We start from the raw sequence: 20,211 nt of genomic DNA, 5'->3' as shown, positions 1-20,211 counted from the left end.
AAAAGAAATTGGCCATGCAAGCTAAAGGCAGTCCAAAAGAATTTTTTCGTTATGCTGCCTTTAGCTTGCATGGCCAATTTATTTTCTCTAAAATCTTCTCTACCACTCCAGAGATACTAATAGGTCAGTAGTTAGACACATCAGTTTTTGCACTACCCTTGTGCAATGGAATTATCATACATTCCTGAGCTGAGACTCAAGTTATACAAACACGTGAAAGGCCGAGCCAGTACGGCTGAACATTCCTTTAACAAACAATATGATATTTAATCTATCCATATAGACAAATTCTTATCCAAGTTATGCAACAGCTCTTCGACCTCATTTTCATGCACCTCTAACTCTTCATCCAATGTAGTAGTAGTAGCACTGTGCACCATGTTACATACACCTAGTGCACAGTGCTACTACTACTACTACTACTACTACACTAGAGCTAGGTTTTTCCTCTCAGGGGGTAGGGGTAGTGAGTGCATCTAATGTGAATGAATTTAAGGAAAGGTATGATAGCTAGTTTGGATGATTTTGCCTCTTTTTGGATGATATAGAATCCTCTGACTCCCTGGAGGTCTTAGATAATAATAGTTGCATGTATCACTAGTGTAGCACTTGCTCTGTTTTTTTTTTTTTCCTTCAAATTCCCTGCTTGTTCTCTGCTCACACAAAATATCTGTACATTAAATTAATTTTTACCATGGTACATGTATGATTCTGTAATTTAGAACTGGCATAATTGTGATTTTATAGCCTTAGTTTCTTTAGCTAATTACAGGCAGTACCTAATGTGCTTATATTACAGTATCAGTGAAAGCTTAACAATAATTGATATTAAACGTAGTTATTTTTGGTTAAGTAATATTTATTTATTTTTTAGGAATCCAATATTTTAAGTTCACCTAATGATAGTTTGGCTGTTTGTTCCTGTGCAGAAAACACATCACCTGAAGGTAAGTAAGAACTTATAGCAAATTAGCTTTTATTTTCTACTTTATTGATCATATAGCAAATCATTTTGGTGTCCATTTTCCCTCCATTTCTTTTTGTTCTCTTTCCTGCCATTTCCTTTGTTTCTTGAGAATGTTTGAGAGGGAAGATCATTCTTTTTCTCTTCTAAATTCATTTTAGTGAACCTTCTGCTATAAAAAGCTATCTCTGGTCCCTCCTCATGGGATTCTTTATAGTAAGCACCTACTGTGTAATTAGGACTTTTGCTTGTAGAAATGCATATAGGAACTAAACTGATGGAGTCATGTCCTGATTTTCTTGTTGAAAATTTGAGTTTGTTGGTGTATGTGTTACTGTAAAAACCCAGAAAGTGGTAAATCCTAGCATTTACCATAGTGAGGTGGTAAAAGTCCAAATAACTTGTAAATGCTTCCATTTCAGGCTTTTACCAATTGGTCTTGGTAAATGCCAGCATTTACCAAGACCAATTGGTAAAAGCCCGTTTTGTTTACATTATAATAATTTACCTTAGTCGATTTAAATTTCAAAATGTCCTGAATAATATTAAACATAAATAACCTAACTCCAAATGTCACAACAGTCAACCTTGCTGTAAGTTTAATTATGACTTGATAATGTTGAAGGAAATTGTGATTAATAAGTTACTTTTATTTCATGAAAATTTTCTTATAATACATTAATTAAATGTAGTAAAATAATAAAGCAGTTATGTTTAATGTTATTCTGGACATTATGTTTTGAAATTTAAATTGACAAAGGTAAATTATTATGATGTAAACAAAATGGGGCTCATCAAAAATAATATAGTATAAGATTTTTTTTTTTTTTTTTTTTTTTTCCCTGCAGATAGTGGCACTATAAGTTTCTCTTCACCTCCTATGTTGAGAATATCATAGCGTTTCAACTGCCTATAGTGAACTGTTTGTTTTACTTTAACACTTTTAGCTTCTTGCACTTCATTCAACAGAGAATTGTATCTCTCACTTGGTAAATAAAAGTTATCCTCCGTATTATTATTATTCACTGATTCACTCAAAAGATCATAAAACTTTTTCGTACGACGTCACTCATTTTCATGAAGGAAATTAAAAAAAACAAACATAAAATATATTAGCACAAAAACAAACTGATTCTAGATCGTAGCCACTCGGACTTTTACTAGTTGGTGTTGGTAAATGCTGGCATTTACTGAAATGGAAGCATTTACAAGCCTTTTTCAGACTTCTACCACCTCACTATTGTAAATGCTAGGATTTACTAATTTTCAGGCTTTTATAGTAATATATGCAAGAGAAATTGGTAACCTGAAATACTTAGCAAATTTTCAAAATTGTGCCATGGTTTATGAACAGTTGAATAGGCAGTCCATAATGCCAGCCCTCCTTTAGTCAGTCTGGTCAACAGTATCTGCTTATTGATCAGCTATAGGTACATCCTCTGGATAATTAGTGAAATAACTGCATAGTTTAACTGGAAAGTTGCTTGAGTTTTTAATATGAGCTAGTTGCATTATACTAGTGTTTTTGCTTGGACTGTGTTACCTTCACTTCAGCCCGAATTAGTTCAGTTATTTGGTCTGACCCTGTTTTGATTAGGAGAGATGCAGTAATCAAACTATGTGAAAGAGTAGATATCACAATGATTCCATTTGGAAACTGTAGAGCTGAAGGATGTGAAACACAGCATCTAGGGAAGAAGTGTAATAGAAAAGAGACTTGATTACAAATATAAGTTTGTGGTGAGACCTAGTTAGAAAGTGGTCGATTGTTGTTAGGTGAATGGTAAGGATTAGCTAGTATTTTAGATAAGTAGACTGCAGGTCATTACTAACAGCAAATAGCATTTTTTTCACCTTGATCAGCAGAATTGCAAAAGGGAAGCAAATTTCAATTATGAACAGTTGAGGGACTGTTCACAAAAGAATAGGATTTCTTCCAGCTTGATCAGCAGAATTGTAAAAGGGGAGCCACTTGGAGTTGTGGACAAGAGGGCTCCACCCACATCACGGAAGACAGTCTCTGTATTTAGAGTTTAGAAAACAGAATTTTTACACTCTAAATTGCTGCAACAGATCAGATCTTAAGATTAAAGTTTAATAAAACACTGGAGTAGACTGGTTGAAACACTTGCTTCGCAACTGCTAGGATTGAATGAATTGTAAAATGGTCAGCAATCAATCATTAAAAGAGAAAAAAAAAAATTTTTTAAACACCGAAATTTGCAAAAATTAGGGGTGTGAAGAATTCAAAGATGACTATTAGTCTCTCTCTCTTTCTCCCTCTCTCTTTTTGTAGAGATAAAAGTGACTCTCAGTTGAGATTTATGAAATTTTAAGATTCGATATATGAGGGTGGTCTGAAAAGTTCTTGGCCTAACAATGAAAAAACGAATTTATAATTTCAAAGTTATTTTTATTTTTCAACATAATCTCCCTTAATACTAATACATTTATTTTAGCGATGTTCCAGCGCCATTATCCTGTCCCTGTAGAAATCACTCTTGATTCGAAGAAAAATGCTGATCAGCAAGGAAGAGTTTTAGTTTTGGGAAGAGATAGAAGTCAGATGGAACCAAATCTGGGGAATAGTGTGGATGTTCCAACAATTCATAGTGCAGATCCCTTAATTTTCCCATTGCTAAAACACCTTTGTGGGCAGGTGCATTGTCCTAATGAAAGTTGATTTTTTTCTTCTGCAAACTGGGTCTTTTCTCACGAAGTTTTTCGTCTAGTCTGGTTAAAAGATTGGAATAATATTCCCCGGTTATTGTTTTACCCTTTTCAAGATAATAAATAAACAACAGCATCCCAAAACACAGATGCCATGACCTTGCCTGCTGATGGAACCGACTTTGTCTTCTTTTATAGTAACATATGAAAGTTGATTTTTTTCTTCTGCAAACTGGGTCTTTTCTCACGAAGTTTTTCGTCTAGTCTGGTTTAAAGATTGGAATAATATTCCCCGGTTATTGTTTTACCCTTTTCAAGATAATTAATAAACAACAGCATTCCAAAACACAGATGCCATGACCTTGCCTGCTGATGGAACCGACTTTGTCTTCTTTTATAGTGACATATGAAAGTTGATTTTTTTCTTCTGCAAACTGGGTCTTTTCTCACGAAGTTTTTCGTCTAGTCTGGTTAAAAGATTGGAATAATATTCTCCGGTTATTGTTTTACCCTTTTCAAGATAATTAATAAACAAACTGCCTTCAGCATCCCAAAACACAGATGCCATGACCTTGCCTGCTGATGGAACCGACTTTGTCTTCTTTGGCACTGAACAACCAGCTTCTGTCCACTGCTTTGACTGCTGTTCAGATTCTGGAGTGTAATGGTGAATCCAAGTCTCATCCATAGTAATAAATCGATGAACAAAATCAGTTTTATTCTTCCTAAAATGCTCTAAGCACTGTTCAGAGATTTTCATGCGAGTGCGTTTTTGATCTGCTGTGAGCAAGCACAACACCCATCTGTGCAAAGCTTTTTCATTTGCAATTCTTCATGCAAAAGATATCCTACATGTTCTTTTGAAATGCCTATAGTCTCAGCAATTTCACGGCACTTTGACTTACCTGTCATCCAATACCATATCGTACACTTGATCAATGATTTCTGGTGGTGTTATGCTTTTTGGAAGTCCTTCATGTGGATCATCTTCAAGGCTGATATGGCCACGTTTAAACTCGGCAGCCCATTTCTTAATTGTAAAAAACGAAGGAGAAAAAGGCCCATAAACTTTTATGAACTTCGAATGAATTTCTTTTCATATTAAACCTTCTTTTACAAAGAATTTTATAACTGTATGGTGCTCAATTTTATCCTTTTCAAGGGATACAGACAACACTTTTGCTTCAGACAAACTACTTGATAGAATGACTTGCAATTTCATAAGGATGCTTATGACAGATGTACCAACTTAGAAAAAAAAAAAATCTTGATTATAGTATTGCAATCTATGGTCGAGGCCAAGAACCTTTCAGACCACCCTCGTAAGTAGTAAGTATACTTAAGAGTAGTACATTAAATTACCAAAAGGTAATGAATTACATGCAAATCTATATGAATGGCATATTTTAAGATGGTGAATAAAGTGAAAAATAGATTTCATAACACAAAAATAAGTAACAAATAATTTAAAGGATTCTTGTACGTCACTGGTACAGTAGATTACTACTGGTGGTGTAACTAATAAGATTTTGATTGTGGAGAAGAGATGCTTTTAAAAAACAAAAATACAATATATATATATATATATATATATATATATATATATATATAACTACTACTATTAACTCGGGGTTGGGATATGTTCATTTTTAATATAAACTGACTAAAAACCCGAGAATTATAACAAATTGAGATTTATTTGAAAACGCAACATGTTTCATCGAGATTGACTTCATCAGGCGTTAAGAACATAGAAAGATATTAAAAGACACTGAAATAAACATTGAGACACTCTAAAGCTATACAATTATAAAGTTATGATATTCGACTGTAAATTACAGTTATTATGAACTTGTGCTATAGTCCGTGTTAAAGTTCTATTGTTGTACACTTGTGCGTGTGTGGAACCACGCGATCTCCAGTATCTGATAATATCTGCCTGACTCTTTCAGTCTATTATCAGATACTGGAGATCGCGTGGTTCCACAGACGCACAAGTGTACAACAATAGAACTTTAACACGGACTATAGCACAAGTTCATAATAACTGTAATTTACAGTCGAATATCATGACTTTATAATTTAATTGTATAGCTTTAGAGTGTCTCAATGTTTGTTTCAGTGTCTTTTAATATCTTTCTATGTTCTTAACACCTGATAAAGTCAATCTCGACGAAACATGTTGCGTTTTCAAATAAATCTCAATTTGTTATAATTCTCAGGTTTATAGTCAGTTTATGTTAAAAATGAATATATATATATATATATATATATATATATATATTCATTTTTAATATGTTTGCGTTTGCAAATAAATCTCGATTTGTTATAATTCTCGGGTTTATAGTCAGTTTATATTAAAAATGAACATATCCCAACCCCGAGTTAATAATAGTATTCATATATATATATATATATATATATATACACACACAAGGGGTGCTTAAGGGTCAAAGCTGTATAACTGTGAGGAGACCTCCACATAGCCTTTAACGGAATGTGGAGAACCGACCAGAGCTTCTGACCTAATGTCCAATCCTCACCTTCTCGTGGTGCACCCTGTTGGGTATCTACTTGGATACTGAACGAACGAGGATGGGCTGCCAATTTGGGATTTAGCCGACCAAAGTGTATTCTTATTGGTTAGACCAAAATAAAAAAATTGATGGTACAACATGACAGAATTTCATGCCGGCTGGGGCGTCGCCCGGTTAAACAAGGCCCCCATTGTTTTTACCAGGGCGAACAGCGAAAAGTCAGCTACTGGAACAAATCTGAAAACAAACCCCAACTCAACATCACCAGAGTTAAAGATCGGTACTATCAATGTAAGAAGCCTGAATGGCAAAGAAATGGAGCTAGCTGAGGAATTAGATAAGTACCAGATCGACATAATAGGGGTGACTGAAACAAAAAAGACCAAAACTGGTGAGATCTTTCTGAGCAATAAATAAAAAATGTTATATTCAGGCAATGACAATCAAGGAAAAGAAGGAGTAGCCATAGTATTCAACACAAAATACGAGGCTAATCTTCTTGAATGGCAGTCAGTCTCAAGTAGAGTAATGTGGGCAAATATGAGAATGGGGAACTGGACAATGAGACTTATTTGTGCCTATGGTCCCACAGAAGGTTCTACTAAGGTAGAAGTGGAGGAGTTTTTTGAGGCTTTAGAAAAAGCAACAGACACAATGAAAAATGAAAAGTTGGTCCTTGTTGAGGATCTAAATAGCAGAGTAGGAAATGATTGTGAGACATACAAAAATATTTTGGGAAAATTTGGAGAAAAGAGCAAAGCTAATAATAATAGCAAATATCTGTTGGATTTCTGCTCAGGACATGGACTGGTTATTACTAACACCATGTTCCAACATAAAAATGTGCACAAATTCACATGGAGAGAAGAAGCTAGGAATAAGAAAAGTCTCATTGACTATGTTATTGTTGATAGTGATGTTTTCTCCCTGGTGCAGGACACCAGAGTGTACAGAGGATTTGAAATTGGAAGTGATCACTATTTAGTCTTGAGCAGGATAAAATTGAATTTAATATTGAAAAGAATAACATGTAAGAAAGTTTTAAAGCGAATAAAAGTTGAGCAGCTCTCAGATGTGAACTGTAGACTAAAATACACAAAGATTATTGAAGAAAAAATGAAAGAGTTTCAGAACAGGAATCAAACCTTGGGGATTCAGTGGCAAACTCTGAAGAAAACATTGATTGATTCTGCCAGAGAGGCATGTGGTGAGGTTGTCTGTAAGGATAAAAAAATCAGAACTCCCTGGTGGACACAGGAAGTTAAACAGGCAGTGAAGGAAAAGAAGAAAGCATATCAAAAGTTCCTGTCAAATAAGTCAGTTTGTGCTCTTAGAGAATATAGAGACAAATGCAAGAATACTAAACACTGTATAAAACTAGCTAAACAAAAGTCATGGGAGGACTTTGGCAAGAATATAGAAAATAAATATCAAGAAGGTGGCAAAATATTCTGGAGGTTGTTGAAGAAGCTTAAGAATGGTGGAAAGAGTGCTGTAAAAGGAATTAGAGATGATAAAGGTGACATGAAAACTGGAGAAAAAGATATCCTTGAAGTATGGAGTAATTACTTTGAAAAACTGCTAAATGAAACAAGCAGTGATGACAGCACAGTGGTAAAAAACACTGACCAGGCATGCAGGCAGGAATACATATCCATACTTGAAGTAGAAAAAGCCATCAAAGGCTTGAAATGTGGAAAGGCAGCAGGAGTAGATGATATTCGACCAGAAATGCTGAAGTATGGTGGTATAAAAGTCTTACAGTGGCTGCACTGCATAGTTCAGAAAGCCTGGACAGAGGGACGAATTCCCGATGATTGGAGTAAAGCTCTCATAGTACCCATATATAAAAAGGGAAATAAAACTGAATGTGAGAATTACAGAGGTATTTCCCTGCTGAGTGTTCCTGGCAAGATCTATGCAAGTATACTTCAGAAACGGTTGAGAAGAATTGTGGAAGAAAAGCTTGGTGAAGAACAAGCTGGATTCAGGCCAAATAGAGGCTGTCAGGATCAGATCTTCACTTTACGACAAATAGTTGAAAAAGCATGGGAATATAACAAAGATCTGTATTTAAGTTTTGTCGATTTGGAAAAGGCATATGACAAGGTGCCAAGAGAGAAGCTATTCAATACGCTGCAGTTATATGGGGTCAATTGGGCATTATATCAAGCAATACTTAGTCTTTATTTGAGTTGTAAGTCAGCAGTTATAATTGAAGGAAGTATAGGAAGATGGTTTAATGTTAAATCTGGTGTGAGACAAGGATGTACATTATCCCCTCTATTATTCATTATCTATATGGATCACATTATGAAGGAAAGTGGTATTAAACATGATATCAAAATTGGAGATGTTAATGTCAGCTCTTTGCTTTATGCAGACGATGTTATACTTCTAAATAAATCTGCTACAAGTCTGCAAGATTCTCTGACTAAATTGAATAGCTGTTTTAATAGATATGGTATGAAGGTCAGCAATAAAAAGACAAAGACAATGAAAATAGGCAGAATCATTGAAAATGTCAACTGTGTTGTGAATGGAGAACCTGTGGAACAAGTAAAACATTTCAGCTATTTAAGCACGATTTTTACTGAAGATGGTAAATTAAATATAGAAATAGACAACAGAATCAGCAAAGCTGGTATGGTAGGAAGTCAATTGAATAAATTCATATGGAATAACAGAGAAATTAGTCGGAACACTAAATTAGCTGTATACAAGACAGTGTTCAAACCAGTTTTAACTTATGGATCTGAGAGCTAGGTCAGAAGTAAAACACTTGACCAAAGACTAGAGACCACAGATATGAGAGTCCTGAGAAAGATTATAGGCATGAACAGATGGCATCAATGGCAATATCATATTAAAAACGAGGATATTAGGAAAGAACTTGACATTGTCAGCATCCAGGAATGTGTTAGCAGAGCTAATCTCAGGTGGTATGGTCACTTAAACAGAATGGGCGAGGAAAGATTAGCAAAAGAAGTGTTCTCTGCCAGGTTGGCAGCAAACGACCCAGAGGAAGACCAAGATATAGGTGGATTGATACGGTACAAAGTGCTTTAGACGATAGAAATATAAGATCTGATAATGTTGGAGTCTTGACAAGTAACAGACTGATTTGGAGGAAAATTGTAGATTGGAAATTAATAATGATGTAATTTTTTTCATGTAGTACTATCATATCCTGTACACCCCTTGAGGGTACATGGCAGGAATTTGATGATGATGATGATATATACACAAAGACAAGCTACATTATTACATTTCACAGTAAACCAAAGTGACAATGATTTGATCAGTCGTTATTCTACTGGGCCTGACCTCGTGAAATAAAACTACATCAAAGCTATACTCTATTTATAATATCATCAGAGAAGAAATTCATATAGAAAGTTTTAGTACAGCAAAGTGGTGGCCTAATTCATAATTTAATGAGTGTTATATTAGAGTTATGATCCTGGATTGCTTACAGTCCTAATTATAATTAACTCTTAGACCAAAACGTTAAGTGGATAGAAGAATATATGCCATCCTTATTCTTGGGATTTTTAGACCACCATTATTGTTAAGATAAGGTGGTTGATAAGAATTTCACAGGCCTCCTTAAATTTACACTCATACCACATTTTGGTGTGATGTAAACAACAGGTGAAGCTTTTGTCAATTCCATGTAGCGTATTCAGGGCATGATCAGAAAGCCCAGATTTACAATAGTTATTAAATTTAATATGCCATTTATGTTTCTTTATTTTCTGATAGGAATTGTGTGTCCTGTAAATATTACAGGCAATGAATACAGTATACTCTAGGTTGGGCCATTGGGGGAAGTGGAACCTTGGATGAGTTGAATAAGTTTTTTAATTTTGCAGGAAGTTTAAAGGTAGTATTAAGGTTGTATTTTTGTAGTATTATGTTTATTTTATCTGATATACCTTTAATGTATAGAATGGCTACAGTTTTATTTTAATCTAGTTTATTTTTGTTTTTAAGTGGAGTCTTGTAAAGAATTTTGTTGATAGTGTTTTGAAGCTATTTTTCTGGAAGGTATATTGCAAATAACTTTTAACAAGCACTTAAACATTAATTAAAAGTTATTAGCAATATCTTGCCAAAAAATGGCTACAGCCAAAATACTATCAACAAACCATTTTGCTTCCAAAAATTATTTAAAATTTTTCATTTCATATCTGACATGAATGCTTTATTTACATCATTTACACACACACACACACACACACACACACACACACACACACACACACACATATATATATATATATATATATTTATTTATTTATTTTAATATAAACTGACTAAAAAACCGAGAAGTATAACAAATTGAGATTTATTTGAAAACGCAACATGTTTCATCGGGATTGACTTCATCAGGCGTTAAGAACATAGAAAGCTATTAAAAGACATTGAAAAAAACATTGCGACACTCTAAAGCTATACAATGATAAAGCTATAATATTCGACTGTAAATTACAGTTATTATGAACTTCAGCTATAGTCTGTGTTAAAGTTCTGTTGTTGTACGCTTGTGCGTGTGTGGAACCACGCGATCTCCAGTATCTAATGGTAGAGCTGAAAGAGTCAGGCAAATTATAGCTGAGATTGTTGTTCATATGAAGACGGTCCAGGGTGATTTCTTTTGACTCGACAATGCGGCGTTCTACCTCATCGTGGTAAATATGCAAGTTTGAAGTTGTTGTCCAATTTACTTCATGTTGGGCTTTTGTTGTTCGTGTTTATTGAAAACAGGACATGGCCTGATAGGGCAGTAGCTCTGGTTCTCTTATAGATTTCTCCGTTTGACTATAGTAAGGTTTCCCACACTCACATGTGAATTTGTATACACCTGGGAATTGTAGAAGGTTGTGAGATTGTTTGTAGTTGCTGAAACTTGATCTTATTTTTGGAAGAGTTGAGAAGCACGTTTGTATGTTAAATTTCTTTAAGATTCTACTCAGTTTTTTGGATAGTGTGCTGATATATGGCAAGGAGATATAACTTTTGGAGTCGTCCTGTGTCGCTACGTTGACAGTGAGATAATTGTTTGTTGATACTTTTTAAAGAGTAGCCATTGCTTTTAAAGGTCCATTTCAGATGTTGTAGTTCTTTTTTTAGTTCTTCATCTGACAGTACAGATCTTGCACGATTCGCAAGAGTTGAAATAATACCTAACTTTTGCGCTGGATGGTGATGTGAGGATGCATGCAAATATCTGTCCATGTGTGTTGGCTTTCTAAATATAGAGACTTTTATTGATTCAGGCATCTTGGTGAGTTTAACATCTAGGAAACAGAGGGAACTATTTTCTTCAATTTCCATGGTCAATTTGATATTCTGATGGAGGTTGTTTAAGTGGTTGAGAAAACTGTGAAGATTCTCAATACTATGCTTCCATACGAGGAATATATCGTCCATATATCTAAGCCAAATTCTTGGTTTTAAACTAAAAGAGGAGATTGCCTTTTGTTCAAAATTCTCGAAAAAAATGTTGGCTAATATAGGAGAGAGGGGGCTTCCCATAGCTAATCCTTTGACCTGTTTATAAAGTTTACCCTCGAATTCAAAATAGCCAGGGTTTACACAGTGAGATAGCAGAGAGAACATTTTATTTAAAATCTTGTTCTTTAAAATATGGAGAACTTCCTGTGTCGGAATGTTGGTAAAGAGTGCTACCACGTCAAAGCTCACCAAGATGTCAGAAGATTTGAGTTTTAAGTCCTTGATTTTAGAGACAAACTCTGTTGAGTTTTTAATATAAGAAGAAGATTTTCCTGCATAAGCATTTAACGATGACACCAGATATTTGGATAACCTGTATGTGGGTGAATCAATGCTGTGTACTATAGGTCTCAGTGGATAGTTTTCTTTGTGTACCTTAGGGAGACCATATAACCTTGGAATGAGTGGGTGTAAAGAACGGATGGAAAGCCGTGTATTTCGTGGAATTTCTGTGGTCTTTTGTAGGAGATTATTGGTTCTATTGTGTATTTCTCTTGTTGGATCCCTCTCAATTTCCGAATAACTATCTGACTCTAACAATGTTAAGATTTTTTTCTCGGTAGTCTGTTTTATCTAGAACTACAGTTGCATTCCCCTTATCAGCTTTTAAAATGACGATGTCCTTGTTAATTCTTAGATTCTTAATTGCAAGTCTCTCACCAGGGGATATATTATCAGAAGGAGGTTTTGCATTGTTATTTGCAAGAATTGCTTCTATGCGAAGTAAACTCGCATCTGCGGTAGGAAGTAGCGAAGCTGCTTTCGCCATCTTAGTTAAAAGTAGTTCTTTAGGAATGCATTTTGGTGCCAATACAAAATTTAGACCTTTTTCGAGAATTTTCTCTTCATCGGCACTTAGGACGTATGACGATTTGTTAATCACTAAATTTTTAAGTCTGTTATGACAATTATTTAGAGCAGACCTTTCTTGTCTTGACTTGAGTAAGTTGAACTTTCTGATTAGCTTGTGTTTGTTTAAGTTTTGAGATCATAATGCACGCTGTGTACTTAATTCTCTAATATAATTCCAAGAATCAAGGTCTAAGCAGGCTGCTAATATATATATATATATATGACTGCTTTAAAAACCTTATTGAACCATTACATTCATCTACAGGTGGGGGGGGGGGGTAAAAAGGCAATAATTTGCTTGACAGTGGTCTAGAATCTGTGTCATACGACTGGGGTCTTCTTCTGTATATTTTTATATACTCTGCTTTGAAAGAATTCAATGCCCCTATGGCAAGGTGTATCGTGCCATGTACCAAGTCATATGTCACAATGCGATTCTCAATATTTTGTATTTAATAGTAAATGTAATAATAGTTTTAACTGTACATATTTGAATACTCGAAGATATTAATATAATAATTACTCTTGCAAAATGAGATCATTACTCAGCACTGAAACTTACTACTTACATAAGTAGTGTAAGTAACATGGTGTTATGTTCTTATTAATCTAATTTCTGTGTACAAGTAATTTCATTGACAGAATAAACTTTGTAGTTGTTATTTTTAAAAAAAAAGTATTTTCACCAGGAGACTTGTGTATTCAACTTTTTGTAAAGCCTGTTCATTCATCCTTACTGAATCAGATACTTGTTTTTATTTATATCAAATTATGGACCCTGTTCGCCCTTCTGTTTTAAAGTCATCCAGACAATTTACTACTCTTCCCAACTTTACATCATGACAAAGATAGAGAGATTTTAATATTTGAACCTAGTTGTTTTATGAATATATTAAACATAGGTCCTAACAAATCCTGTGGTATCCTCATCTTAACAACCTGTTCTTTGAGATTTCTGGAAACAATACTTTATCACTGTCAACCAGTTTCTTATCCTTCTCAATAGATGATCATTAATACCTGTTTGGTACATTTTAATCAGTAAGCTGTTATCTGGAATGCTATGAAAGCCTTGCTGAAATCCAAATTGCATCATAGCTATTGTCTTGTCTGTTTTCCTTATTACTTCTTCATAAAAGGCATATTTGTCATAATTCTCATAAAGAATATTGTATATCCTGTGTACAATTCCTAATTAATTTTTCCATTATTTCATTTATAAGAAGAATTACTATTCCGTAATTGTCCACCACCACTTTATGTGGTGGTGATGACGACGACGACAACCCACTCTTATGAATTGGAATAACTTTGGTCAAACTTTCAGAAGGAACTATTTGCAGTCTCATTGACGATAATGAAAAGTGGATTAATTGATCCTTGCATACATCAGTTTACCACCAATGAAGAGATATCCATACCTCCAACTGATATAGGTTTTATCATTTGGAGGTATGTATTATGTCATTCAGTAAATCCCTTCCAGCTGTATTTTCTGTATCTCTCATAAATTCTCCAGAATATAGATTTTACATTTTATGTTAAAATGTAAAATCAGTAAGCAGGTGGCATTAATGGCAGAATCAGATTAGTATTCAAGAACATACAGACACGGCTAATGTTAAGCTTATTATTATTATTTGACACCTCTAGGGAGTCCGAGACTCATCGAGGGAGGGCATCTTCTCTACAGCTCTCTGTCTCCACCACTCAACCTCATCCACCAGCTGCATCATCTACACCATCTATTGTCCACCACCACAATTAGTATTTTTCATAGACAATCACAAACGTCCATTCCCATGGCAGGATTTGAACCTCAGCCTTTTGTCTGGAGAGCAGATACGCTAACCACTTGGCAAACCAAGCCGGCAAGTCGAGATTATTGCAAGAAATAACAAAGAGATGTATTATGTGGTATATGTACTCTGTTACTGCTGCAGTTCATTAAATAAATGTTAGTTTGGGGAGATTTCTTAAGCTTATTCTCAGTATATTTATTAATACCTTCTTTCATGGTTGATATCAGTTCATTTTAGAGTAGAGGCATACGGTATCCCTTAGACTACTCATCCAGACAGTTGCTTGGGCACTAATATATATCCTTCACTCAAGTATTCTGGGCATTGTCAGAACATGTATTCCTTTCAAGTTGGAAAGGAAGTAAATTTGCAAGTTTCATTGTCTGTATTTCTGCTTCACATCAGTTACTACATAACATTAACTACAAAAGTGAAGCAGAATTTTCTGTATCTCATGAATTCTCCAGAGTATAGATTTTATTTTTTGTTTGTTCTGTTCATTTGTTCTACTTATAAAACAAATATTTAAACATTTATTTACTTTAAAAAAAAAAAAAAAAGTATGCAGGCATAATAATCTACAAAGATTCTGAATATCCAGAATCTTTTTAAGATCATTATTATAATTATTTATAGGGTGCATAAGTTCTGGCAGTTTTTGCTTATTCAATTTTTGATATATTTTTAGCCAGTGAAAATGAGATTCAGCAGTAATCTTTTTGCATGAGATAGGAAAGATAGCAAAAGTGACTATGAATGCTGTTGCAAACTGCTTACCAGCTCGTAAGATATTTGAGTAAGAACATTTAAATATTAATGATAGGTCAGATGCAAGACCATTCACACACGAGAGAACGTTTTGCTATACTTTGCATATCTAAATTTCCAACTTTTGTCTCTTGGAAACATTACAGGGAAGAAGAAGAGAAAGAAACTCGGGACGTAAGATGGATACTATGAAAATAGCATATGACAAAGATACCTTAAATCCTCCAGGGAGGGTATCCCCTTATCCTTCACGTCTGAAAACCAAGAATCTTCTCTTAAGGCTTGCAACTTGGAATGGACCTTATATGAAGCTGGGAAGTTAGATAACCTTATATAAGAACTTCAAGCAATGAAAATTGACATTGCTGGTATCAGTGAAGTCAAATGGACTAATAGTGGAAAAATAAACAGAAAGAACCATTCAATTATATACTCATGTGGGGACAGTCATAGGAATGGAGTAGCATTTGTACTAAAAAATAAGAATGCACAATCCTTACTTGGATTTTGGCCCATAAGTGACAGGATAATTGCATTAAAAATTGCAACTCAACATTTTAATAGTTTTATTGTCCAAATATATACACCTACTTCTGATTACCCAGATGAAGATGTAGAATGTTTCTATGAAGACATTCAAAATGCACTAAACAATGCTAAATCAGATGACATAACCATCGTCATGGGAGATCTAAATGTTAAAGTAGGCTTAGAAAAGATCTCTTCCTGCATGGAAAACCAGGGCCTGGGACATAGAAATCCAAGAGGAGAAAGATTAATACAGTTCTGTGAAGAAAACAATCTGGTAATAGCAAATACTTTATTTAGCCATCCTCTTAGAAGAGTTTACACATGGAAAAGTCCCGGGGACAGCTGTAGGAACCAGATTGACTATATAATGATTAAAAAAAGATTCCAGAATAGCATCTTACAAGCCAAAACATACCCAGGTGCTGATATTGGATCAGACCACAACCCTATGGTCATTAAAGCAGTAATAAAATTAAAGAAAGTACTACATGAAAAAATGAAAAAATTTTTCATTTTTTCATGTAGTACTGTTATATCCTGTACACCCCTTGAGGGTACATGGCAGGAATTTGATGATGATGATGATGATGATAAAATTAAAGAAAACAATGAAACCTCTAAACATAGAAAAATATGATCTCGGCTTCCTTAAAAATCAAGCAATACAAGATAAATTTTTAAAGGAACTGGCACAGTCCACTGCTGTTAATGTTCCTGATCCCATTAAGTATCCTTACCCTAAAGATGAGATTGAGGATAGATGTCAGAAATTTAAAGAGGGCATAAAAAAGGGAGTAAAACAAACAATTCCCAAATTTGAGAAGAAGATGAGTAAACCCTGGATGAATGACAAGATACTGAAAATGATGGAGGAAAGAAAGAAACACAAAAATCATCCTGAATAATAACTTAAACAAGATCAGGAAAGAATGTAGGATTGCAAAGAACTATTGGTCAACAACAAATGCAAGGAAATTGAACTTCTGGACAAAAAACACAAAACCAGAGAACTTCATGAAAAATTTAGGGAGCTAACTAGCAAATCTTGCAAAAGGGTAAGCTCTCATTGCATTGAAGATACCAGTGGAAACATTCTAATGGAGAAAGACAAAATAAGGGATAGATGGGTAGAGTATTCAAAGGAACTCTACAATCATGATAGAATAGATAAGCCAATGCAAGAAGATTTGGAGGGCCTACTATTCTTACCTGGGAAGCTATACATCCTTTTGGTATGCGTGTTAAAGAAACCGTGCAAGCTGTTAGTATAAATGTTGACAACATTAGCTACACTAAACATAACGGCATTCCTCCATGGCAGGTTTGCACACCATCCTGCAACCTCTCACTTTGTCAGCTACAGAAAAATTATACCCCATCAACCATTTACCTGCAATTGTTTAATGCACACGCTGATTTCTTACCCATCTATACTGATGGTTCAAGAACGAATACCTCTGTTGGCTGTGTTGCGGTGTTTCCTGACATTATTATCTGAAATCAAATCCCACCAGACTGCAGTAATTATACAGCAGAGTTACATGCCATTCAGCTTGCACTTGTGCATATAAAAGAAAACTGCTATCAAAAGTGTATAATTTATGCAGATTCATTGAGCTCTTTACAGGCTATCTCCTACCTCTCCTATGTATAATCTACATCCAATACTTTGAGGTGCTACACCTATTTCACAAAAAAAAAAAAAATCTTAATTTTGATGTTCAGTTCTGTTGAATTCCCAGTCACATCGGAATTAAAGGAAATGAGGCTGTAGATGCAACTGCTAAATCAGCTCATACCTTCTCCACATACTGTTTAACAGTTCCATATACAGACTACAGACAGCTAATAAGATCAAAGCTAATTGCTTAGTGGGAGTCTACATGGCAAGAAGCATTAACAAACAAATTATATAACATTAAACCTGAAATTAAACACTGCCATTCTAGTCACCGTATAAAGAGAAGTGAGGAGAAGGTTGTTCTTGCTAGGCTTTGCATAGGTCACAGTCACTTTACGCATTATCATTTACTGAGAGCCCTCCCATATGTGAAAAATGCAACACACATCTCACTATTCATCATATTCTGGTAGATTGTCAAAAATTTACACGAGAGAGGAATGAAATTTTCACCTATCTAACCAAGCCATATACACTCAGGGAAATGCTAGCAGATGCAGGCAAATTGCATGATGTTTTTAATTTTTTAGAAAGAATTAATTTGTACAAACACATTTGACTATAAATTTGTTTATATGTAAACTGTTTTGCTTACGTACATTAGGTTAAATCTGACCAATTATATATTACCGTAGGCCTTGATCTTGTATATTTGTATCACCCTGCTGTAATTTTGTTAATATGTAAATACCATAATGCTAAACTTAAATTTTATGCATATATGCTGTATAATAATTCCTTTCTGACTCTTTAAGTATTAGTATAATAATGTTTGTTGTAATCTTACTATATGTCGATACTGCTTTCCTTGACTTGTTTTGTATATATATGTTAACATCATCATCATCATCATCATCATCATCAAATTCCTGCCATGTACCCTCAAGGGGTGTACAGGATATGACAGTACTACATGAAAAAATTACATCATTACTAACTTCCTATCAATAATTTTCCTCCAAATCAGTCTGTTACTTGTCAAGACTCCAACGTTATCAGATCTTATATTTCTATCGTCTAAGGCACTTTGTACCGTATCAATCCACCTATATCTTGGTCTTCCTCTGGGTCGTTTTCCTGCCAACCTGGCAGAGAACACTTGTTTTGCTAATCTTTCCTCTCCCATTCTATTTAAGTGACCATACCATCTGAGATTAGCTCTGCTAACACATTCCTGGATGCTGACAATGTCAAGTTCTTTCCTAATATCCTCATTTTTAATATGATATTGCCATTGATGCCATCTGTTCACGCCTCTAATCTTTCTCAGGACTCTCATATCTGCGGTCTCTAGTCTTTGGTCAAGTGTTTTACTTCTGACCCAGCTCTCAGATCCATAAGTTAAAATTGGTTTGAACACAGCCTTGTATACAGCTAATTTAGTGTTCCGACTAATTTCTTTCTTATTCCATATGAATTTATTCAATTGACTTCCCACGATACCAGCTTTGCTGATTCTGTTGTCTATTTCTATATTTAGTTTACCATCTTCAGTAAAAATTGTGCCTAAGTAGCTGAAATGTTTTACTTGTTCCACAGGTTCTCCATTCACAACACAGTTGACATTTTCAATGATTCTGCCTATTTTCATTGTCTTTGTCTTTTTATTGCTGACCTTCATACCATATCTATTACAACAGCTATTCAATTTAGTCAGAGAATCTTGCAGACTTGTAGCGGATTTATTTAGAAGTATAACATCATCCGCATAAAGCAAAGAGCTGACATTAACATCTCCAATTTTGATATCAGGTTTAATACCACATTCCTTCATAATGTGATCCATATAGATAATGAATAACAGAGGGGATAATGTACATCCTTGTCTCACACCAGATTTAACATTAAACCATCTTCCTGTACTTCCTTCAATTCTAACTGCTGACTCACAACTCAAATATATGTTAACCTGTACTGTTATTTATTTATTTATGTACTGCTGAAACCTCTTCAGTAATTTTGTTTATATGTGGATACTGTATTGCTTAACATAAATTTTGTGTATGCATCTTATTTACTACTTTATGTTTCGAATAATCGTGTAGTGTTGTAGGACACCTTGTCTGTTTGTGTATCTTCTAGTAATTCTGTTTATATGTATTGCTAAATTCAGTTTATACTACATTGCTAAATTTAATTTTGATCCATGCATATTATATAATAATCCCTTTTTGCCTATTTTTGTACTGCTATAAAAGCATCTATTATAATTTTACATATATGTAGATACTGCATTCCTTGGCTTAGTGTTTTGTATTTTGTGTATTAACTTATATTGTTAACTATTTTTGCACTACTGTAATAGCCTCTGACCTTGTGTGTTGCTGTGCCCTCCACAGCAGTTCTGTTTATCTATAGATGCTGCTTTGTGGAACTAGATTCTTGTATAGACATTGTTTACAATTTTCTGTAAATGCTAATGTTGTAACCTTTAGTATGGCACAGTATGACCTTTGTAGTTTTTGTGCCAAATAAACTATAAACCAGCCAACCAACTTACCTGGGAAGTAACAAATGCCATTAGGAATTTGAAACCAGGAAAATCTCCAGGAATGGATGGAATTATGGCAGAATATCTAAAGGCTTTAGATGATAAGGCTATAAGATCACTGACTGACATATATAACAAAATATACGAAACTGGACACCTGCCAAAAGATTTTAAGCACTCAACGTTCCTACCAATACATAAAAAATTGAAGACAATCAAATGTGAAGAGTACAGAACAATCAGTCAGGTAGCAAAAGTTATGTTATATATCATCCTAAAAAGAAATAAACATAAAATCAAAATGGAAATTAATGAAACACAATCTGGTTTCCAGGAAAATAAAGGAACTAGAGAAGGACTCTTCAACATTAGAACTATTATAGAAAGATATCTGG

The 20,211-nt window shown here is 34.4% G+C and overlaps 1 protein-coding gene across 1 annotated transcript in view; it reads left to right on the top strand.

The window, feature by feature from the left end:
* Positions 1 to 20,211, top strand: part of LOC150107787 (E3 ubiquitin-protein ligase RNF10) — a 280,258-nt gene that overhangs the window by 160,422 nt on the left and 99,625 nt on the right. Inside the window, exon 10 of the mRNA XM_090392188.1 lies at positions 875 to 947. Within this exon, the coding sequence (XP_090248314.1) occupies positions 875 to 947 (73 nt within the window). The remainder of the gene's footprint in view (positions 1 to 874; positions 948 to 20,211) is intronic.

Source organism: Typopeltis vanoorti, chromosome 4 (genome assembly GCF_054136105.1).
Source record: "Typopeltis vanoorti isolate ZY-2024b chromosome 4, IOZ_Tvanoo_1.0, whole genome shotgun sequence".
NCBI lineage: Eukaryota > Metazoa > Arthropoda > Arachnida > Uropygi > Thelyphonidae > Typopeltis > Typopeltis vanoorti.
The sequence above is the reverse complement of the archived record's forward strand: the minus strand, read 5'-3'. Positions and strand labels throughout refer to the sequence as shown.